Source organism: Pelobates fuscus, chromosome 7 (assembly GCF_036172605.1).
Source record: "Pelobates fuscus isolate aPelFus1 chromosome 7, aPelFus1.pri, whole genome shotgun sequence".
NCBI lineage: Eukaryota > Metazoa > Chordata > Amphibia > Anura > Pelobatidae > Pelobates > Pelobates fuscus.
Window position 1 is genome coordinate 87,949,758 of NC_086323.1, and position 25,436 is coordinate 87,975,193.

Consider the following 25,436-nt stretch of genomic DNA (forward strand, 5'->3'; position numbering starts at 1 on the left):
AACAGATAGCATGCTAGATAACATGCTACGTAAAGGAAAGAGGAGAAAACCACTAACACCTATCACTACCTTATGCCTGCAATATATATGAAGTGTAACGAAAACTAGGAAAATATGTCATCCACTAATAGTGTGGGGTGGAAGGCCCATGCAATACATGGATTCACTGGTCAGCCGACCCCTAGATTTGGGAACCAGCGGTATGGTGAAAGGTAGCTTTGTGGTTGATGCTTTGGGGTACTACCCTTTTGATCTTCAGCCCAGGTGGGCTTACAGGGAAGGTGACAGGCTTCCGCTTCACCAACTCCTTTAGATGGGCTCAAAAACATCCTATAAGCACCTACGGTCGCTATCACCAGTGCTGTATTGAGTCTCCTGGAGCAGCATCAGGCCTTCCTTGTGATCAGATAATGCAGTCACCATCTTGATGAGTGTTAAGTCTGTCAGAGGGTAAGACATTAGCAGGTGTCTAAGGTGAGTATTGCTGTGCTGGTCAGTACAAGGGTGGGTTAGGATGACTCCTGCCAGCATGGAGGGGGGGAATTGAGATTAGAAAGAACATTGCAAGTAGCGTTCCTGAGAGATCAGACACCACCACTGCTCAGTGCTTGCACCAGGTCTCACGGCTTCTTCAATTGAGCCTAATGTCGGGCAATGTAAGGAACAAGTCCAGGGCACCCTTTCTGAAACAGGCAGTAATCAAGGTTAGTTTAGAGCCCGCTAGGGGTGTTGGGAGTTATAAATTATGCCGATTGTCAGAATTTATGGGGGAACACAAGCTAGCTGTGTCTGGTCATGATGGAATCCAGGCCCTGCCCGTGACCCCTTCTCCCCCCCCATCAAATATTAGTTTTTATATATCAGGAGTAAATTTCATAAAACATAATACAATAAATTATTATAAATAAATATATGTGAACCTTTTTTTTCTCATTAGATGTTCTACTGATATTCTGGGTGAAAACATTAAGCACCCTGGCAAGTGCCAAGGGGATTGCAAAGTGACAGCGTGCAACTTCGATCCTGACACAGGTCTATATGAAGAAGGCTGCGTCTTTGTTCCATTAAAAAACCAACTGGCCAAGGAATCCATTATGTATATGCAGGCACTACCCTCTGTGAGTAATTCAGTATTTTATAATCTTGCGTAAATAAATGAATAAATTACTACATTAGTTATTCTATCTGTGTATCCTATGTCTTCACATATTACAGTTCTTTAGCAGGAGTTCTTGATTTGAGCAGAGAGAGGATACGTGAGCATTTACAACTACAATTAATCTGTGTCTGTCCAATAAATTAAAAGAACACTGCAGGGACCATGACCAGTACCGCTTGCTTCTATAGATATGGTGTCAAGGGCTCCCTGGCACTAAGCCAGAATAATCCTTCAAGCTGTTTTAGCATAGTTTGATTCTTATCTTGGTCCTACTGGGTATTTCCACTGCTTACATTGTTCTAGAGGAAGAGAAGCCAGATGCCAATGAAGGCATTCATTCATTGGCTGAGAGTGTCAGCTGAGTGCTCTCAACCATATAATAAGTTTCTGTATTGAACAAACTGATATCTGACCTCCAAATTGAGAAAACCAGGCAGAAATATGACTGGACGGCAGGAACCTGGTAAATGTGAAATCATGCTAAAATGTTTGACAGATTATGTTGGGGCAGAATCAGAATACACCTGGCACCATATCTCTTACAGTCCACCGTAGTGGTCATTGTTCTTGTAATGTTTCTTTAAACGGGGCACGAACATTTCAGGGGATTTGAGATTCCCCTAGTCCATTTCAGTACAGGTGGGGCACATAACATCAGATGCTTGGTAAGCCCTTATTCTTACACTATAACAAGCACATATATTTACAGTAGGGGAATATTATGCCTTTTTATTACAGTTCCATTATTAGATCTTGTGAGAGAATTCTATTGCAAAAGAGATTATTGTTAGTTGTAATTGGCTATTTTATCAAGAATGCTTGCCTTATAAATGATAAATCTAGAATGTTTTAATTAATGTTGTCATTTTGCGATGTTTGTAGATCTTTCTTTGCTCATTTTTGTAAAATGTTCTTTTAACAAATTATCATTTACCTTTTCATAAAATGAATGTACAATTTTAAATAATTAATATATTGTTTTACTCTACCTGTTGTTTGTGATGAAAACTGTAAGTATATATTGTACATTAGTGCAGGAAACTGTAATAATGATAATAACAACAAATGCATGATTGTTTTAAATTATAAAAAACAATTTATTCTATTGCACCTAATTTTATTTTTGAGGTGTTTTCTATTATAACCCATACAAAGCATCCTAAGGGATAGAACCCCTGTGTCATTATGTTTAGGAAAGAAATGTTTGTGGTTTAAAGAACAATTTGGTGTTTTTCATTATGTTCTTTTTGGCAATATTTGTGATTGTTCCAAAATACTTAAATAAAAATAAAAAAGATCATCTGTCCTTAAAGGGAAACTCCAGTGCCAGAAAAACGATCCGTTTTTCTGGCACTGCAGGGTCCCTCTCCCTCCCACCCACCAATCCCCGGTTACTGAAGGGGTAAAAACCCCTTCAGTCACTTACCTGGGACAGCGGCGATGTCCCTCGCCGCTGTCTCCGCCTCCGCGACGCTCCTCCTAGTGCTTACGTCGGCCGGTGGGCGAGACTAATCTCGCTCACCGGCCGAGGAGACCTAATGCGCATGCGCGGAAATGCCGCGCATGCGCATTACGTCTCCCCATAGGAAAGCATTGAAAAATCATTTCAATGCTTTCCTATGGGGTTTTGAGCGACGCTGGAGGTCCTCACACAGCGTGAGGACGTCCAGCGACGCTCTAGCACAGGAAACCTGTGCTAGAACCCAGGAAGTGACCTCTAGTGGCTGTCTAATAGACAGCCACTAGAGGTGGAGTTAACCCTGCAATGTAAATATTGCAGTTTATGAAAAACTGCAATAATTACAGTTGCAGGGTTAAGGGTAGTGGGAGTTGGCACCCAGACCACTCCAATGAGCAGAAGTGGTCTGGGTGCCTGGAGTGTCCCTTTAACTACTGCAATATAGCCTAATGTTCTAGGTTTTAGCAGGTCAAAAAAACAGGAACAAGTAACAAAGTCTGCAAGCCTTCCTAGGTTTTATTTTTTTCTAGATTATTGTTACAGTGGGGTGTCATGTTTCTTTTGGATCATTAATATTCTGTGACTAACCACACCAAACGTTGAACTTGGGTGTATTCTTCAAGAAAGCATATCAATTAAACTGTTAGCATGTTTTTATCCCCCACCCCCATGACTCCTCTCCTGCAACTGTCAAAAATTACCTACTTAGCCCTCAGTAAATAATTTTCTAACAACATACTTTGTACCCCTACTTTTACATCCCTCTAGAATGTAAGCTCATTGAACAGGGCCCTCCACCTCTCTGTTCCTGTATGTCCAGTTGTCTGGTTACAATTACATATCTGTTAGTCCACCCATTGTACAGCGCTACGGAATCTGATGGCGCTATATAAATAATAAAATAATAATAATAATATGTCTTTAACATTTTGCTTTAGTTCTGGTGCCTTAGCAATTTGTGACAAAACAACACTTATCCGTAGTTGTATAGAGTGACATCTAGAGGTTGCATTTCCTTATTGCAATAACAGTTTTGTAGTGCTAGAGAATGCATTTACACCAGTATATATGAACTACTTCATGTATTTCATAGGTCTCTATTAAACCCAGTATATAGTTTTCATATAATAGCATTTCTGAGTAATATCCTGATTCACCACCTCGCCATTCCAATTTATTTCTGATTTATGCAGCAGCAGCATGAAAATCAACAAAGGATGCAACTAGCTCACCATTTTCAATAATACGTTCTATGATGCACTTACATGGATTAATTGGAAATATGTGCTCCCAAAGAAAAAAAAAAAAACATATTCTCAATTTGGCGACCTTTTATAATTATTTTTTTTAGATTCATCAGGCAAACACATATTCCATCACACAAAAGACATTGTTAAATATTTTCCCCATCATTTTGTACGCTCTATCATTCATAGGACTAGCAGTCTCCATGTGGATGTCTCACCTCTTCAATAAAACTCTTTTTTATTTTGATTTCCCAGAGTCTCCCTCCAAATCTCCATGGAGACTGACTTCTTTTAACTGTATCTTTATTTATGATTGAGGCTAATGTATTTTGTTTGAATTTTGTTCTTAGATTCCTGGATGCACCTACTTCTATATGGGCTGACAACTAATCATAAGCGGTTATATTGCCATGTACATTCCTTTATTGTCATATGTTGATATGACTTGCTATCAATTTTAAAAATGCTTAATACAAATATTTGAAAAGTTTTAGAAAAATCTTGGGTTGAAAAATTATTCTATATTCAGTTGAAAAAAAATTTAAATGCAACTTTGATTATTTTACTTTTTTTTTTTTTTACAAATTGCTCAACTTTCACTTTTTTCAGGTATCTGAATTTTGTAATGAGAGTAACCATAACATTGAAGCTCCAACCCTCCAAAATCGAATGTGTAATTTCCGAAGCTCTTGGGATGTCATCAAAAATTCAACAGATATAAGTTCTACAGCTCCACTGAATATAACCAATATTCCAGGTCCTACCTTCTCACTGTTACAATACAGAGATAGAGTGGTTACATTAGTGCTTGATGTTTCTGGAAGTATGGCTGGTGTAAGTTTCCCAATTTTACAATATCTGTAAACATGAACAAAACATGTTGTTATAATTTGATAAGAATGGATAAGTGAATAGGGGATTGATAGATACAGTTACATTTCACTTGGAATGCAGGGCTAAACTGAAGCTATGCTGAAGGAGTGGCCACAGCACTCCTGAATTAGGAAGGTCCTGGAAGTTAAGGTTATAGTTCCAATCATATTCATTGGCTTTTTATATGGAAAGGCATCCAACTAATACTATTTTTCTGGTCATCATAATGTGTGTTCAAACCAAAACAGTCAGTTGTGGTTTCAATAAAATATCTACTGGTTTAACAGAGCTTCATGCCTTTAAGTCATTTAAGTAATACTTGTGCATCTCACCAATACTTCTCAGTCCAACTGAGTACTGCTATAAATCTCCGCCACACATCACCATTGCTAAACCCATTACTATGAAATTACACTTCATGAGATATCACTATATCATCACCAAGAACCTGTATTGGTATCTTCTATGAGCCTTAGACAAATAGCTATTTAATGATCCAAAGCTCCTTGCCACATAATGAAAAAAATCTCAGACAGATAGATTTATTTGTTTTTTATTTGTATGTTTTACACTAGGACACTTTATACTGTTTTATGTGCGACTGTGCATGAACATTTTAGCAATGGTGAATTTAGAAATAATTCACATATTTTGTCATTGTATAAATGTGTTGATGGTGACATTTTCAGGATCGTATCCAGCGTTTATACCAAGCTGCGGAGGTCTTCATTATTCAAATTATTGAAGAAGGGTCCTATGTTGGAATTGTAAAGTTCTCTAACACAGCATCTGTCACATCATCATTAACTCAAATAGTCAGCAAGGAACAGCGACTGAAGCTAAAAAGTCTCCTTCCAAACACAGCAAGTGGGGGAACAAATATATGTGCTGGGATCCTTTCTGGCATTGAGGTAATAATAAGATTCTTAGCATGGATAGTTATTATTATTGTTATCAGGCCAGGAATTGTCAGATTGGTTTTCTCCTGTTTATGTATAATACAGATATAAAAGAAGAGAGAATGACTCAGGAAAATATTTAAATACTTCTCTCTTCAAGAAGATTTGTTTTTATCCTTTTTGTAGAAAATTGTTCTTACTTTTTTGCATTCTTCTAATAGATATCAGGTACTTGAAGCAGTGCACATTGTGCTTTGTGTCTTTTTCCAGTCTAGAGGAATTCTGAAGAATTTTAAGACAACATTGCCAAAATTTCTAACCGAAAAATATAACCAAACATTGGCAAACCTATTGTGAAGAATTTATTTCAATGATTTAAAATAAAATTGATGGCAACATTCCTTGTATAGTATTTTTACCATAGGTCTGGAGAATAGATGATGTGTGTGTATATAAAAAGTAAAACTTAATATATTATGACTCTATATCAAGTTAGAGTGACATAGTTCTATTAATGACATATGAACGTTATTCTTGTTATGATCAGGGCCATCTTTAACGTGTATTGAGTCCTGGGTTAAACATTTAGTAACAGACACCCTTCCATTGTCACCAGTGGCTGACTTTCAGTGAAGACGTTCTCTGTACCAAATCTAATTTTCTAGCACGTGTACTTTTTTCTGTTACAACTCTTTAGTGTGCACACACAAATTATTAAACCCACAGCAAATAATTGTATCCAAGGAGAATCAGGAGCAGCTATTCTGGAGTATGAATACTATAGAGATTTGTTCATATTTGCTGCAGGGTATATTATGATCTGCTTTAGAAAATATAACATGCGGTAAACACTATTTTGAGAAGTAGTCTCTCTTGTATCTTGAAGTAGAGCTAATGGTTTTCATTATAGTTTCTTACTGTTTATTCAGGTAAATAAGAAGCTGGATGGCACCTCACATGGCAGTGAGATAGTGTTACTATCAGATGGTGAAGATAATCTAGATACCACACTTTGCTTTCCCGAGATATTATCAAGTGGAGCAACACTTTATTTCATAGCACTGGGACCAAATGCAGAAAAATCTCTTAACAGCATCATACCTGTTACAGGTTAGTCATTTTATTTTAATTCAATTAAAGCTTTAAGTGGGATGGTTTTCTAGGCAAAACAAACTCATGAGTGATATATGATTATATGATTTTGATGCATTGTACTGCTGTGATTCTGCATATGAACATAAAAAGAACATCTTATGGAATGCAGATTGCTTGCATAACTCCATTCTCTAGTTTATTTTCTCTGGGCTCTGATCATGTCAGCACGTGTGAGTGTAATTTCAACTTGTGGTCTAACTAGATTTGTGTTATAACTAAATAATCTGTCTAGACTGTAGAGCAAGCATGTCAAACTCAAAGGCCAAGACGGGCCAACTAAACAAGGTTTGCGTTTATGTGGGCCACAAAAAAACTAATACTTCAGTTTCCATAGAAATGTAGGTTTATTTAGAAAAATACAGTATAAAAAAGTTGCCTAACTGACACTGGATGTCCTCGCGCTCGTAGGGCTTCAAAATAAACAAATAAGCAAATTTATTTTAAGAAATGCATTTGCATATAAACAACATTTAATTTCAACTAACGTGACATATTAAGACATGTTTGGTAATGGGACTGAAATGAGGAATGTATGCGGTTGCACAGCTGTAAAAAACAAAAACTTGTTTATTTTGAAGTTCTATGAGTGTGTTCTTCACTTTGGCTGAGATCATCAAACTTGATGATCTCAGCCAATCCAATGCTTTCCAATAGGAAAGCATTGGGAGGCTTTTGTGCATATGTGGCAAAAAATTGCGCGGCCAAAAAGCATCTCCATGGGGAGCATTCAGCGCCTCCATGCAGACCCAATCTAACACACTGCTCCTCCTCCCACTCTAATACACTGCCCATAAATCCAACACACTGCCCCTCCTCCCTCCACTCCACCATACACAGCCCCCTTCACCCAATCTAATACATTGCCCCTTAATCTAATACACTGCCCCTCCTCCCTCTACTCTAATTGAATAGACTGCCCCCACTCCCACTACTCTACTTTAATACACTGCCCTCCCTCCCCCCAATTTAACACACTGCCCCCACCACTCTAATACACTGCCCCCCTTCCCCAATTTAATACAATGGCCCCTGACTTCCCCAAATTAATACACTGCCCCCTCCCACCCATTAATACACTGCCACCACTCCCCAATTTAATACACTGGCCCCTTCCTCCCCCAGGTTAATACACTGCCCCTTTCCTCTCTTAAATTAATACACTACCCTTCACCTAATTTAACACACTGACCCCACAACTACTCTGCACTGCCCTTCCCCCAATTTAACACACTGGCCCCCTCCCTCCCCCAAATTAATACACTGCCCTTCCCCAAATTTATACACTGCCCCCCTTCCCCAATTTAATACAATGGCCCCTGACTTCCCCAAATTAATACACTGCCCCTCCCTCCCATTAATACACTGCCACCACTCCCCAATTTAATACACTGGCCCCTTCCTCCCCCAGGTTAATACACTGCCCCTTTCCTCTCTTAAATTAATACACTGCCCTTCACCTAATTTAACACACTGACCCCACAACTACTCTGCACTGCCTTCCCCCAATTTAACACACTGGCCCACTCCCTCCCCCAAATTAATACACTGCCCTTCCCCAAATGTATACACTGCCCCCCTTCCCCAATTTAATACAATGGCCCCTGACTTCCCCAAATTAATACACTGCCCCCTCCCTCCCATTAATACACTGCCACCACTCCCCAATTTAATACACTGGCCCCTTCCTCCCCCAGGTTAATACACTGCCCCTTTCCTCTCTTAAATTAATACACTGCCCTTCACCTAATTTAACACACTGACCCCACCACTACTCTGCACTGCCCTTCCCCCAATTTAACACACTGGCCCCCTCCCTCCCCCAAATTAATACACTGCCCTTCCCCAAATGTATACACTGCCCCCCTTCCCCAATTTAATACAATGGCCCCTGACTTCCCCAAATTAATACACTGCCCTTCCCCAAATATATACACTGCCCTCCCTCAAATTAATACACTGCCCTCCCTTAAATTAATGCACTGTCCCCCTCCCTTCCCAAATTAATACAGTGCCACCTCCCTCCCTCAAATGAATAGAGTGCCTCCGCCATCCATCCCTCAAATGAATACAGTGCCCGCTCCCTCAAATGAATAGAATGTCCCCTCCCTCAAATGTATACACTGCCCCCCTCCATCAAGCCCCTCTTCTCCTACTTTTCAATTTGCTGTCCCTCCTTCAGCTCCAGCCCTGCTGAAGCAGGCCAGACGCTACTCTGGCACTGCGAGCAGGAGGGAAGGAGGAGTGGCTGCTCTGGTCTGTTTAGCAGACACACAGCCACTCTGCCCTCTTGTGGCCGGGAGAGCAAGAATCAGGAAATGTTTTTCCTGTCTTGCTAGTCAAACCACAGCTGAAAGCGGCCCCAGGGCAGTCGGGCTGCAAATATATTTACTGTGGGCCACCCACATTGGATATTCTGTTTGTATCATTTGTTAAATGGGAACTGTCATTTCCCAGAATTTGTAATATTATGTTTCCTTATTCCTATATTAAACACATTTGTCGTTGTGAGGTTGGAAAAATAAAATTATATGAAGAAATCCTAATCTCTTTTTCCTGTAAATGGGTTCCTCCATGCAGCTCCTTGTTAGTCATTGTTGTTAGCTCTGTCCATTGCAGCTGACCGCCAGCACAGAGAAAGCATGTGGAGGATAGATAAAACAATGCTTCTGTTCTCCTCCTCATTAATAATGTTTGCATTGATTGAATCTTTAATATAAATTTGAAATGAAAATTTAAAAAATGGTGGTATTGAGAGCATCAAAGATTTTAGTGAGGTTGTATCCTGGTATCTCATACAAATATATTGGAAAATAAATGATGAAGAGAAATATCATATTATTGCTGGATATTTCCAGCTTGCACTGTGACTCGCTGAGTATTGAACTTTGAGGAAGCGATTACTAAAGCCTGCCTCCACTGGTGGTGTAGACAACTCTGCTGGGGTTCAACCAGTCAAATTTCCCCCTTGCTGGACCACCAGGGAGTATGAACCCCCACATCACATACAGCAAGGACACATCACACAAAGATACGCACATTACATGCAGTCAGCTCACCCCACACAGACATCACATGCAACCAGCACGCACCACATCACATAAAGCTAGCACTAGCTGACTGTGTAGCATGTCCTTGTTTCTGGATGTGCTTTTCTTTGAGATCCTGGAGAGCATCAGCAGCAAGCTGTTCATGAGTTGAAAGTAGGGGACATAAACTAGAAAGATGGGTATATGTCAAAACAACTTACCCTTTCTGTTGGTATAGGGGTTATGGGGGTTTCCATTGAGCTCAATCCCCAGGAGTTTCTGGAACCTAGCAATGCCCCCTAATACCCACTACAATAAGATTACTAGTTGTTATTTGGAATCTGACTTCAATTAATCTAGTTGCACAGGGTAATTGACTCAGGAGCATTTTTTTTTATTGATTTAAAGGAATACTATAGGCACCAAAACATATTTACTTTAATGAAGCAGTTTGGGTGTATAGATTGTGTCTTTGCAATTCTGTACCATTTAAGAGTTAAATCACATTAATTAAACAGATCTAGTCGGACCTCTGTGCATGTGACTTACACAGCTTTCCTAAACACTTCCTGAAAATAAACCTAGATATTTTAGATTATTTTAGTGCACAGTCTGTTTAATCTAGAATGTATTATCTCCTGCTCTGTGCGCAATCACCATATCTCCATTTCCAAATTTCTGTATGTAAGTGTTATCTAGTGACAATACACTTTGGTGATTTCTTTGTATGCTGCACTGGGTCTACCTGTGTTTTAGCGCTACCCTTTTCTTTTTCTTTTTTTGCTCTGTTAATAGCCTTCTAGAAACTGCAGAAACCTTGTGTGTGATTAAAGCTTAATTCACAGAGCATTTTTTTCCATGCATACTGTGTGAGTCCCACCCAGGGAAGGTGTGAATATGGCTGCATAAATAGAAACAAAAAAATATTTTGCGAAATGATAGAGAAGTGAGCAGTAAGATTGGAAGGGCATGATATATACACCCAAACTGCTTCATTAAGATAAAGGTGTTTTAATGCGTATAGTATCCTTTTATTCATTCAATCAAACACAGGTTGTAAAGCCTCCAGTAAAAAGTGGAAAAATAAGCCATCTCTCAGTATACTAAAGTTTGGGGCAAAAAATGTGGCTTTACGGTTTGTTTGTTTTTAAGAACTTAAAGATGTATTGCTATGGTAGTGAGAGATGATGTTATTTTTTAAATAAAATGTTCTTAACACAAATTAAATATATCTTATGTTTGCATTTACAGGAGGATTCATATATTATGCAACAGATAGGGTAGACACTAATGGATTAATTGATGCATTCAGTGACATTTCTTCCGGAAATGGAAACATTTCACAGCAGGTTGTCCAGGTAAATTTTTCAAAAATAATATACTGTTTAGAAATAAACTGAGCCTAAACACGGTAAAGGTTAAATTGCATCAACAAATTTATCACTAAATGTTTTTTTATTTTGCTATAGTGGGGTTTGTAGTGAACATTTATATTTTAATTGAGGGAGTAAGGAAATTAAAACTGCAGCAAAAATATATAATTTTAAAGCAAGGGATTCCCTGTATTATTGGGAAAAGGAATTAAATGTATAACTATACCTGAAAAAAAAAAAATTAATAAAGAGAAAAATGTCTTCTTCATGTGAGGACTGGCATTGGAATGAAAGGGAAATATATGTGTTTTGTGTATTCATTTATGTTAAGCTGATGAGCTATGGGTTGCAATTACAATACCATTTATATATATCAGCAGATAAGGAGGAAAAAGCTTGTTTGACTTTTTTTTCAAGATTATGTAAAATCTGGGGTCATGACTGTCACGAACGCACCCTACTTCAAGAATGTGTGTGACGTAGTTGTGGTGGTGAAAGGGTTAAAGTTCACTATTTGTCTTCACTAAGCCGTAAATAATGATAAAATCCCACTTAACACCACCCACACTTAACTATAATAATATAAATATTACTATTTTAACGCTGTCACCACCAAGACAATTTAGAAATGGGGTGCCTTGGTCCCCCAGGTAACTTAATAATAATAAAAAAAACATGAAATACAACTTAGCACAATACCTATGCAATTGCAAAACACTCATTAATTAGGTAACGTGATTCTTAACCAAAGGCAGAAATTAATAAAGGAATATTTGCATACAAAAAATAGATGATAAACAAATTATTTACACCAACAACAGATACAAAACAAAAAGGATAAAATAACAGGATAGGATAGGTCCTAATCACTTACTCAGGTTTGCAAAGTAAACCTTCTGCCCAGGGGGTCTCTGGCAAGGAAGATGGTGACTCACTCAATATCAGATTTTGGCCCCAAGCAAACACATTTCAGAATCATTAGATATATACCCTGTGGATTACCAAGTCTTGCCCAGGGGATAAGTTAAAGGACCACTCTAGTGCCAGGAAAACATACTCGTTTTCCTGGCACTAGAGTGCCCTGAGGGTGCCCCCACCCTCAGGGACCCCCTCCCGCCCGGCTCTGGAAAGGGGAAAGGGGTAAAAACTTACCTTTTTCCAGCGCTGGGCGGGGAGCTCTCCTCCTCCTCTCCGCCTCCGTTCCTCCCCGTCGGCTGAATGCGCACGCGCGGCAAGAGCTGCGCGCGCATTCAGCCGGTCACATAGGAAAGCATTCATAATGCTTTCCTATGGACGCTTGCGTGCTCTCACTGTGATTTTCACAGTGAGAATCACGCAAGCGCCTCTAGCGGCTGTCAGTGAGACAGCCACTAGAGGAAATAGGGGAAGGCTTAACTAATTGATAAACATAGCAGTTTCTCTGAAACTGCTATGTTTATAAAAAAATTAGTTAACCCTAGAAGGACCTGGCACCCAGACCACTTCATTAAGCTGAAGTGGTCTGGGTGCCTAGAGTGGTCCTTTAAGGCATACCTATAGAAATAATAAGTGACCACCCCCTTGTGTTTCAGACCAACATCAATCCAAATGGAAACATTTGTTTCTATCTCCCCTTAGGTACTTGCAGAAATAATATATGCATCTATGAATTTGTTACCATTTTTCCATTACATAGATATGTCACACTCCTTGTTTGTGACCTAATATAGCAGACATCACAATCTCTCCCCCTATGGTTAAGTAACGCAAATCATATTTGGGCTTGACTAGAAGATTCTGCTTGCCCATTCTAAATATAATAAAAATGAGGCTTAAATATTATTCTGTGGGTAAGTATTAATGTTTCTTTTGGATATGATACTGGAACACAAGGCTTTTTCTTGGAGGCTAATGATCATTAACATATCAAAGAAATTAACTTCTCAATTAAGAGGTACAAGCCATATGGTTGAAGTCAGTTAGTTTACATTGGAACTAGACATCCAGGCATCTCAAGTGTAAAATTTCACACCTTACAGAGCCTTTGATTAATCAAAGGATCAATCCATGTTGTAAACCATCTGACCCCTTTCATATTCCTAGGCAATTTGCGTTACCCCTTCTGACATCTGACCTCTACCATGTGGCCAATTAATATATGCACTACACAAATTACATTAGATGGCAATATTCTATTGTGCAAAAATGAATTATGCACCCTTGGCTTGACAATGACAGATTCTCTTTAGGAAAAAGTGTAAATCACAGGCACATGGACCATGAGGTAAAGTCTATTTTCAGAAACTAGAATGCTATACATGTAGAGTAGCATGAGATTCACAATTGATAAGAAAGGCACTGATCCAAGAATTAGGGGGTCCAAGTAAACAATCACACAGCATTATACATAAATAGACCCCAAATCACACACACGGTGTTACACATAAACTGACACATAGATAGACACAAAATCACACAAACTGTCACACATTACAGATTTAAAACAAACCTCTCCTCCCAGACAGCTTACCTGTGTCTAATAATATGGGGGGAGGAGAAGGCGGCGAGAGTTGTACACACTGTCACTGGTGTCTAATGGAAAGTAAGCAGTGGCAGTGGATCTGGGGAAGTTACATATTTACATATTTCCCTTAGGTTGCAGTGGAGTTAACTGGCAGTGAGTATATAATATTCTGCATCTGTTGACTGTATTGTGATGCGGTGGTGTTGTGCATAAATATAATTAAACAGGTATTCAAAAAAGCAGTTACTCGCTTAATAAAAAAAAAAAACAATGGACATCTGCTTCTCCTTCCTCCATCCAAGATGCAGCTCTAGACCTGTGCCTTGTCAGCCTAGGACAACATTCAGAGCTCCCTATAAAGCTATTTTAGTGAAGCATAGTATCCAACAAAGTATATTCTCATTGTCGAGTCAATGATACAGTGGATCTAGAAGCCTGCTCTAGCACTTCGATACTGCAGGCAGAAATGTTGACCACTATAGCTGATCTGGCAAAAACAGAGCTGGGGATTATTTTCAGTTTGTTTGTTAATGTTCCTTATTTAATAAAAATTAAAAAAAATACACTCATATGTAGTTCAGTGATTTTATTGAATATGCTACATAAAAATTGTTATCGAACTTTTCTCTTAATTAATTATTTTTATACTTGACTGAACAGCAAACCAGTAAATTTGTTAAAACCTTCATGGGTACATTTGTATATATCTTTCTTTTATTTACTTTCTTTGTTGCACTAGCTGGAGAGTACTGGACAAAGTCTTAAGTCAAAAGAATGCTTAAATGGTACAGTATTCTTTGACAGAACAATTGGGAATGAAACATTCTTCCTTGTTACATGGCAGACAAATGTTCCGTTTATCAATTTACAAAGTCCAAATGGAACAATATATACCGCACTTCATTTCACCAATGATACAACTTCCAAATCATCACGACTACAAATCCCAGGAACAGCACAGGTAACATATTTTCTATTTTACTTTCTATTATTACTATTTTAGCAGCTCCGGTCAAAACTGATAAAGTTGCCAAACCAGTCCTGCAGACATGCTAGTGATTTTAGTTTTTCTAATACCGACTTAATCCACAGATGTAGTGTAGAAAGAAAAGTAAAGACTGCAAAATCATCTTAAAATGGGTAAACATAGATGCTGTAATTTTCCAAATTGTAAATTGCATATATCTATGCTGACTGCTGTTTAAAAATACATGTTTCAACTAATGTATTAGTTGAAATAAAATAATTTAAGACATATTAATTAAGATCACAATAATTTTGAAATTCAATTATGCAGATGTTCTTAAAAATGTTTAATTTGTTTTATTTTATCCAGACTGGAGCTTGGTCTTATAGCCTCTGCAATTTAGGTGCATCCAACCAAGTAGTTGGGTTTGTTGTAAACTCTATGGTCGTTGATGCAAATGTACCACCTGTAACTGTAAAAGCTCACATGAATGTAGACACAAACTCTTACCCAAATCCAATGGTCGTCTATGCATCCGTAAGTCAAGGGTTACTGCCTGTAAAGGGAGCAAAGGTCATAGCAACTATTGAATCTGCAGCAGGAATCTCAGATGATTTGGAGCTCTTCGATAATGGAGCAGGTAATGATCTTTAATTATTTTGATCTTTGTTTGAATAGTATATTGAATATTTGTATTGTAACATTTTTATAGTTTAACTCATGCAGAATTTTAAAAAACTTGGAGCAAGGGCAGCAGAACTCCAAATGCCACTAGGATAAGTCTCTGAGCATAAACAAAAAAAACCATAAAGGTAATGGAAACACAAAGTTTCCAATTACCCGAGTGGAAAACAGATCGCCATGCGTAGGAACTCCAAACTGTCAGGATTACTAGTTGATCCAGCATGTAGAATTGTGTCACACAGATGACTAATAGGTAACGTATTACCGGGCCTTAGAATGGCCAGACTTAACGTACCAAAGAATAGTCAGGATACTTGCCGAGGTGACGGGATACAGAAAGAGACACAACAATAAGAGAAAGCCAGAAGTCAGGGATACAGAATACAAGGAAGTCAAAATCAAAGTCAAAGTAAAAAAACAGAAGAAACTTAAATCAGGAACGCGCTCTTGGACAACCACAAGGGAAACCACGATAGGGCACTGAGCCGGATGAGAACTGGGCCTAAATACCCCTCCTCTAGATCTAATAGGCTGTAACCGGCCTTTGACCCCAAAGGCAGTTACCAGGTTCCAATTTGCATAATTGCTGCTCAGCATTAACCCTTCTGTGGATTTGGTTGCTGCTCGGCACAACTTTTCCTGTGTGGACAGTTAATGCCATTAACCACATTTTTACAAGCGGATGAATACGTGACACAAACCCAGTAATAGAAAAAAATAAAATAGAAATAACACCACTGCAAGTGCTCTAATTCCACAGGAGAATTAATCGGCAGAAAATAATCTAGGACAAAAAGGGAGAAAGGTTACACCTAACACCTCCTGCGTTTCAGATCTACAGGTCCTTGGATATAGGAGTTAGTAAGTTATACTCAACTAAGAAATATCTGATGTTCCTTAATGTATCATATGCAATATTCATATGGTATTTTTTTTTGCTCATAGTGAAAACATATGCAATAAGCATAAATGTAGCTCTTGGAAAGGGATTATCCAGCTTTAAAAATCAACCATACATCAATGAAACATTTATTATTTATTTAAGCAAAACACAGTTCTATTCCAAAGCATAGTGGCAAAGATTAAGTCTATTGGTTCCCATGGTGAATGCTCTTTTTTTTTTTAGCATTTTGTCACAAAATTCTACCTGTTTTTGCACTGATGTGTCTCATGTGTTCTAAATTTATCAAATTAATTCCAAGTAAACAAAACCATGCAGCTCACAACTATCTTATAGTTTCCTGTTTCCTGTTCAGCATTTTCTCAAAAGCATGAATGGATCTACTTCTTACTAAAAGTCACAGCTCATTCCCTTGAAAAAAAAATTAATGAGAACCACAAATGAATGACAGCCAGAGGACAAATTGTTATCTTTTAAATCAATTTACATGCATTTTTATATGTTGCCCTTTTCTTGCTCATTGTTATAACAAATTAATTATTATTATTATTATTTTATTATTTATATAGCACCATCAGATTCGATAGCGCTGTACAATAGGTGGACTAACAGACATGTAATTGTAACCAGACAACTGGACGTACAGGAACAGAGAGGTGGAGGGCCCTGCTCAATGAGCTTACATTCTAGAGGGAGTGGGGTATAGTGACACAAAGGTTAAAAGTAGGGGTACAAAGTAGGTTGTTAAAAGAGTATTCACTGAGGGCTTAGTAGGTAATTTTTGACAGTTGCAGGACAGGAGTCATGGGGGGTGGGGGATAAAAACCTGTTTAACAGTTTAATTGATATGCTTTCTTGAAGAAGAAAGTTTTCAATGATTTTTTGAAGGAGTGGAGACTGGGTGAAATTCTTACAGAGAAGGGAAGGGAGTTCCACAGAAGAGGTGCAGCCCTGGAAAAGTCTTGGAGGCAAGCGTTAGAGGTGGGAGTACGGACAGAGGATATACGTAGGTCTTTGGCAGAGTGTAGGGGCGTTGACGGGACAATCTTGCGTATTAGGGAGGATAGGTAGGTTGGAGCAGCATTATGTAGGGACTTGTAAGCAAGCACCACAATTTTAAATTGAGCCCTATATCTAACTGGAAGCCAATGCAGGGACTGACAGAGCAGGGAGGTGCGAGCGGACAGGAAAATGAGCCTTGCCGCTGCATTCATTATAGATTGCAATGGTGCAATCTGGTAACACGTAAGACCACTGAGAAGAGTATTGCAATAGTCCAGGCGAGAGAGAACAAGAGCATGGACCAGCACCTTAGCCGAATCCGGGGTTAAATAGGGCCGGATGCGCGCTATGTTTTTGAGATGGAAGCGACAGGATTTGGCCCTGGATTGGACATGAGGGGTGAAGGAGAGGTTGGAGTAAAAAAGAACACCCAGGCAGTGAGCCTACGAGGTAGAGGTGATGGTAGCGCCCCTGACTTGAAGGGAGACAGACACAGGAGTAGTAACACTTGAGGGAGGAAAGACCAGAAGTTCTGTTTTGGACAGGTTGAGTTTAAGGAAGTGAGCAGCCATCCATTTGGAAATCAAAGAGAGGCAGTCAGGGACACGAGTCAAGATGGGCGGAGAGAGATCAGGAGAGGATAGGTAGATTTGCGTGTCATCTGCATAGAAATGATAATGGAAGCCAAAGGAGCTGATGAGTTTGCCAAGGGAGGCAGTGTAGATAGAGAACAGTAGGGGACCAAGGACAGAACCTTGGGGGACGTCGACAGAGAGTGGTTGGGGGGAACAGGCAGAGTCAGAGAAAGAAACACTGAAAGAGCATTGGGAAAGGTAGGAGGAGCACCAGGAGAGAGCAGTATCCCGTAGACCAAAATTACGGAGAATGCGAAGAAGCTGTTGATGATCAACAGTGTCAAAGGCAGCAGAAAGATCAAGGATAATCAGGATAGAGTAATTGCCGTGAGATTTAGCAGCAATTAAATCGTTGGATACTTTGGTCACAGCTGTTTCGACAGAATGACCAGCACGGAATCCAGACTGAAGGGGTCAAGCAGAGAGTTGGTTTGAAGAAAGTCAGTCATTCTGGTGTACACAACTCTCTCGAGGATCTTAGAGGCAAATAGCAGTAGCGAGATAGGGCGGTAGTTGGATGGGGAGTTGGGTTCAAGGCTGGGCTTTGATCATACACCAGTGTGATTAAGTGACTATGACTATATATATATATATATATATATATATATATTAGGATTTAGGACATTGCACAGGAAATTTTTAGGGAGTTTCTATTGTTTATACACAGGGCTAATATATGTGTTTTTATATATATATATATATATATATATATATATATAAAAAACACATATATTAGCCCTGTGTATAAACAATAGAAACTCCCTAAAAATTTCCTGTGCAATGTCCTAAATCCTAATGCATATTTTTGTATAACACATGTATTTAGTATTTAAGAAATTGCAATTCAAGTTAAAGCTCATCTGAAAGGCTAAAATACATAATACGTTCTAGACAGAGTGTGTTATGTATATGTTTATAAAATGGCTGATTTCTGATCACAAGTCGTTTTGTACCTTAGCCTACTCTTCGGCTTTATAAAGCTGCCTTTATTACAGTTTTTTTAAAACTAACAAAGCTTTATTTTCAATGACACATAAACAATTCTTCAAGGTATACCATAGTCACCAGAACCACTACAGCTTAATATATTGGTTCTCGTGTTTACAGCAAGTGTCTGCAAGAATTTCAATGTAAACATTGCCTAGTAACACCTCTAAGCTCAGTCACTCACATGGCCACTAGAGGTGCCTCTTAGTCCAGTGCTGCACAGTGTGAAGAACCTACATTCAGTGTCGCAATGCTTTGCATGAAGGCACTGAGTGTTCCCCATAGAGATGCATTGATTCAGTGCATCTCTTTGAGGATATGCTGACTGGTGAAGCATGGTGTTTTGCCGCACATCTGCAATAGCCTCCCAAAGAATTTATATAGGAAAGATGATGATCTCAGCCGTGGAGTTGGAGCCGGCCGCAGCCATACCGGCACAGAGTAGGAAGAAAAGTGAGTAAAAAACCTTTCCCATGAAATCAGAGGGGAGCCAGTCACCTAAACAGATATACTCCATGACAGACACACACTCACAGACAGACATAGAAACACATTCAGCCAGAGACACATACTCACAGATAGACATGCAGACACACTCATTGACAGATATACACACACTCACTGACAGACACACACACACACAGACATACACACACTCACTGACAGACACACACACACACACACACACACACAGACACACACACAGACAGACATAGAAACACATTCAGCCAGAGACACATACTCACAGATAGACATGCAGACACACTCATTGACAGATATACACACACTCACTGACAGACAGACACACACACACACACACACACACACACAGACATACACACACTCACTGACAGACACACACACACACACAGACACACACACTCATTCTCTCACACACTTACACATTATTATTATTTTTTATTTAAGTCCACTCAGCCTCCTTACCTTTGGGAGAGCTGGAGTGGATCATTTCACTAGGGTCCAGTGTGGGTGCTGAAATCTTCAAGCTCTTCTTGCTCTGCTCCCTCATTGAGGACTTTGCAAAGTCAAAATTGATATATGCAGGTTAAATATAACAGTATTTTTTTAAATAATGTTATTAACATTAAATTTGCTTATTTCAAGGTCCTGATATTACAAAGAATGATGGTATATATTCAAGATACTTCACTGATTTCAAAGCAAATGGGCGATATAGCTTAAAAGTCCGTGTTGAAGGTGTAAAGAATAGAAGCCGTCTGGCAGTTCCTGCGAGTAAAGCACTTTATACATATGGATACAGGGAAAATGGTAAGAACATATAGAGGAGTTTGCTCTATAGTACTTCACCCTTCAGCCTTTGTTAGCTTGACAAAGGAAGGGGAGCTTGCCTGAAGCTCTAACCTTTTGTCACATTTGTCAAGTGTAGGAAAATACATAAGACAAAGTACTCCCTATTTTGTCTTAAAGTTGAAAGAGAAATAGATCAGAATTAAGAAAAGATGAAAAGAAGAACATGTTCTGAAAGAGGAAGAGAAGAGGAAACAATAGAAGAAAGGTAAGTTTGAGGTGACAGAGCCACTTTAATAGTTTAAAGGGAGATGCCACTTGGTGGCTATCTTAACAACTAAAATGGGGAGCTCACTGGACTCCTGCAGTTTCCTTGTATTGTTCTCAGTCCTGGATGATGCCAAAATTCAAAATTAGAGAAACACAAAGACAATTTTGTCTACCCATGGTCCCAACCATCAAGTTTTCTTTTTTTTTTTTTTATAAATTAGTATGTTTTTACAAATTAACTGTTTGTCGGAATACTGGGTTCAGAAAAAATGTCAATTCATATATTAATTTTTCTTTTAACGGGGGCGTGGCCTGACGTCCAAGATGACGTGATCTTCAATAGCTCCCAATGGATCAATCTAAATGTAAGCTATTATAGCTGATAATTCTGCTACCAGTGGTCCTGAGCTACAAGCAGACTGATATTATAGCCAAGCACAACTTACTAAACTTGGACCAGATTATCCTGCCAAATAGCAAACTTGTCCGTATCTGGGGCCTACTTGAACTTGCACAGAGGCAACCGATCTTCCGAACCTGTGCACGAACTTTGTTGCTACACTCAAACAGCCCCTTTACCACTCCTTTTGGTTTAATTTTGCAATAACAGAAATTCCTGTGGCCTTCAAAGCCACATGGCCCGATGACGTTGGCCGTCACACTGAAACCTCAACAATGTTGAGCAGACCGGAAGGCCAGGGGTGGAGAGACCTTCTCATTACTAGATTCGATGCACTGTGCCAGAAGTTCTAGAAATGTATTTACCACAGATCTTTTAAACTCACTCCTCCTGCAGCACAGACAACCTGGAGTGCTTTCTCAGCTACTTGTTTTTCTTTTGGGCCAGGAGCCTACTTGGACATACCTCCATTTCGCCTTTTTGAAATTTTTGTTATCTTTAACTAATAATCAATAACCGATGGTACCATTGGTTCAGTGTTTTAAGCAACTAGACATAGTCTGATGATCTATTAGTGTGTATACCCACCATGCCTTGCATATTTAATATGACTGATATTTTTGCATATACATGCAATTAGACATGTTTGCCTAGTCTGATTCAACTTAGGAAGTTTATAACTACATAGTTCTCACCTTGTCTTGAATCTTTACTGTGAATGAATATATGCCCATACCACGCACTTAGGTATAGTTGGGTAGCTTGATTTTCTTTGTTATGGATTAATTTTTAAAAATGAGGCTGCCTTAACTAGGAGTTTATTCCATTACACTACTGACAATTTCTGTATTCACAACATGTGTACATCTGCTATAACTCCTTTTTCTTTATTCTATATTGTATTACTCAAATAACTCAATAAAAGATTAACACAAAAAATAATACATCACGCAGCAATATTATTTGAAGACTGATATATCATATAACCGTGGTAATTGTTTTGCAGGAACAGTAAGTATGAATCCATCAAGACCAGTATTCAGTGATGACAACTTAAATATTGGAGAATTCAGTCGTACAGCATCAGGTGGAGCTTTTGAAGTAATTAATATACCTTCTAGTATGCCATACGATATCTATAAACCTGAGAAAATTACAGATTTGGATGCAAAGATAGAAGGACAAAAGATTGTACTTTCCTGGACAGCAACGGGTGATGATTTGGACAAAGGAAATGGTGAGTTATTAAAATAATAAAATTATCTTCGTTAACAGCAGTTTGTAGTTCATTAAATAGTGTATATTTAAGGTTGTGTAGATAAATCTGAAAATATTACCAATTTCAATCTATCTTCAAATAATGGTTGTCAATGTTCTAATATAATATGTCAATGATATTTCACTGTTTCAATACATTTACCATTATTTTTTTATTTTTTATATTCTTCATTTTTGTCATGCTTACATACAGGCTCACAACGCCACTATAGCAGGAACAAGCAATTCAACAACAAACATTGTCATGGCAGAAAATAGCACTTTTTTTTTTTTTATAGAAAACATCTTAACATACAGGAATTCAATATGATAGAATAGCCAGGTTAGGTAAGCACGAGGAAAATCTGATATATTACTCAGACCAGGTCTACATGAATAAACACATAACTAACGATTGGCATGTCGAGTTAGTCCCCATAGGAGGCCCCCGCAGTGACAACGAGACATGAGAGATAGGTGTTATAAGGTATGCAGGGAAAAAGTACTAAAGCAAAATTAATTGAAATAAAATAAAAGTCAAACAATGAGACCGGTAAGCCCAACAGCAAACATTAGTAGAATGGCATCTGGTAACCAGGAGTTAGAGTGTTCTATCCCCTAGCCTGTTTCATCCTATGCCCTCCGTGGGCAGAATGTAGTCCTGCATCAGGTGGGGGGATGTCATGTTTCTGTTTCCCATAGTGTGAAGGCTGGTACAGCCATAGGTCAAAGACTGCTGCTGGGCACCTCAAGGACAGGAGACCACCCGCTTCTCCCGCCCAATGCACACCAGGCAGCAAGGTTAAACAAGAGGTGAGTAAGCTCCTAACGGGCCGCTGATCGCCAATCCGTTGCCCTCTGGCATAAGGGTTAAGTTTGATGCTGCTGTCGGTCCAGATAGGGCATATAAAGGTTGTAGATAGCGTTTTTGATCAAGATTATGCAGGAGCCCAGGCAAGACATGTCTGTCCTCCATGATAGCCAGGCCCCGCCTCCCCTTTTACCATTATTTGTCCAATATGAAAAACCCTGAACCTTATGTTAAATAGACCCATAAAACCCTTTAGCTTGAAATGCTTTAGATGTGAAGTGTGTCTATTTAATATATTTAATAAAAAAGTGCAGATTTCAAAAGATAATCGCTCTTTCATAAATAAACTTTGTTACAGCCATGACTGTCAGTCAGACAACCAGTCCTGTTACTTCCTGGTTGTTTAGCTTAGTGGAGCTAAATTCAAGAGGCAGACAGTTGGTCAGAGCACCTGTCTTGCACTGAACTGCATTGGGAAGTCTGTAATTGGACAACCACAGAAAGTCTGAGCTGGGTGCTGCAGATTAGAGATTTACAGGTTTTGCAAGCTGCTTTTAGATCTATCCCCAATTTAAAAAAAAAAATCATAATTAAATGCATGCGTGTTTTCAATGCATGCGTGGATATACAGTTGTAATAAAAAAAATTCAACCCTCATTGAAAATCAGGTTTATTGTCAAAATGTACAGACTTTCAGTTGTTTACAATAAATAAATCAAACAAAAGACCGGGACACGACCTACCATCCCCTTCGGTACCTGCTTTAGTTCATAGCCAAGGGCAGGGAATCATCAGCCTAGCCTATGACACATATACTCACACTGCCCCATAAGCTTGAGGAACCGAACACATAGGAGGTACAGGGAAGAGCTCCTACCCGGTATAGAGAGAGGGCGAGATTGGAGACCTAGCAGCAAGGTCGGGGGAGAAGGCGCCTTGCAACAAAACTCCTCCAACCCCTCACCCACGCACGGCACATGCACCAGGGACCATCAGAACCGAGCGCCTTGGGTGTCCTCACAGGGCCCTTACATGCAACGCCCACATCTCTCCCACATGTGCTATCCCCTAGCAAACCAAGCCACGACCTCGGCCAGGCAGGACAGCTCCCATACACAGGCATCAACATTCACCCAGGGCCAAACACGCAATGCAACCCACACACCACTGCCAGAGAGATACAGAGAACCCATACCTCCATAAGCCACACAGAGGAAGCACTCACCCACAACCCCACCGTAGAACAAGGAGCATACCTGTAGGTACATGCTCGTTGGACTTACCAGGCATGCACCAAATACCTGGAAACAGTGAAGTCTTCACTGAAAGACTAGAGTTAGACAACTCACCCCCCCAACAGGGATAGGACATAGCGAGATCTCAAAACAGGGACACCGCTTTGCTCCGGGAGTTGACTCGGGCACCCAGCCACACAGGCTCGAGATGCTCATCTACCCGGAACCTTGTCTGTTAGACTGAGATACTCCCCCAGCCGAGGGGAGGACAACTCGAGCCGTGGTTAAGTTGCCTCACCACACAAGCTACCCACTGAATAACACCCTTTTTACCGCACACTACACCCCGTACAGTCAGGATCACCTCTCGTACAGTCAGGATCGCCTCACACAGGCCCCGCCCTCGCTGGCCACCATGGGGATGCCGGTCCCGGGGGACACCTGATACGCCCGGGAGAACCTGATTCTCCGCTCCTACAATGTTCATGGCCTTAATATCTGCAAGAAGCACACCCATCTCCTGTGAGATCTCAAACGATATAAAACATTGATAGCCTTCCTCCAGGAGACACATTTTCAGGAGGGCAGAGCACCAACACTGAAAGACCACAACTATCCACTAGGATATTTCAGCAACAACCCAGAACGATGCATCCATGGAGTGGGCATTCTGTTCTCTAGACGAATCCCATACACCAAACACTCAATCCCCTGCCGAATCCATCCTCTCAGACACAATGCTAATGGAAACAGCGAGAAAGAGCTGGCAAAATTACTTCACGAACAAAGAAGCAAAAAGGAATCTATGCAAGCGATCCTGGACTTCAGCAGAGTTATCGTGGCCTTGGAGACTCGGCACAAACGCACACTGGACTAACAGTTATTCCAAGACCTTCTGCTCAAATGAGGCCAACTCTCCACGCTCCTGAACCGTGTGATCCAACAGTCATTCCAACACTTTCAACATATGAACTATGAACACAGGAACAAATGCGGCAGATTGCTAGCAAACCTTCTAAAACAACGAAGGTCCCAACTATATATCCCAAAAATCAAAGACTCCAGGGCACAAACCCAACACCTTCCATACCGAATTTTGATGACATTCCTGCAGTCATCCAGCGATTATGCCACATACACCAGAACGTGCAGGGCGCAGCAGACCCCCGCAGATGGGAAGAAATACAGTGATACCTCGACACAGCGGAAATGACCAGACTCAAGAACTGGGATTCCGAGGCCTTGAAAGCCCCCATTACACCGGAGGAACCGGCGCAAGCCATCAAGAAAGCGAACACTGGCAAATCACCGGGACCAAATGACC

At 39.8% G+C, this 25,436-nt stretch overlaps 1 protein-coding gene across 1 annotated transcript in view; it reads left to right on the plus strand.

The window, feature by feature from the left end:
* LOC134569172 (calcium-activated chloride channel regulator 1-like) overlaps window positions 1-25,436 on the plus strand; it is a 58,387-nt gene that overhangs the window by 12,530 nt on the left and 20,421 nt on the right. The window contains exons 5-13 of the mRNA XM_063428084.1: window positions 938-1,118; window positions 4,475-4,699; window positions 5,428-5,649; window positions 6,567-6,747; window positions 11,070-11,176; window positions 14,434-14,655; window positions 15,031-15,301; window positions 19,996-20,160; window positions 21,816-22,046. Coding sequence (XP_063284154.1) covers window positions 938-1,118; window positions 4,475-4,699; window positions 5,428-5,649; window positions 6,567-6,747; window positions 11,070-11,176; window positions 14,434-14,655; window positions 15,031-15,301; window positions 19,996-20,160; window positions 21,816-22,046 — 1,805 coding nt within the window. The remainder of the gene's footprint in view (window positions 1-937; window positions 1,119-4,474; window positions 4,700-5,427; window positions 5,650-6,566; window positions 6,748-11,069; window positions 11,177-14,433; window positions 14,656-15,030; window positions 15,302-19,995; window positions 20,161-21,815; window positions 22,047-25,436) is intronic.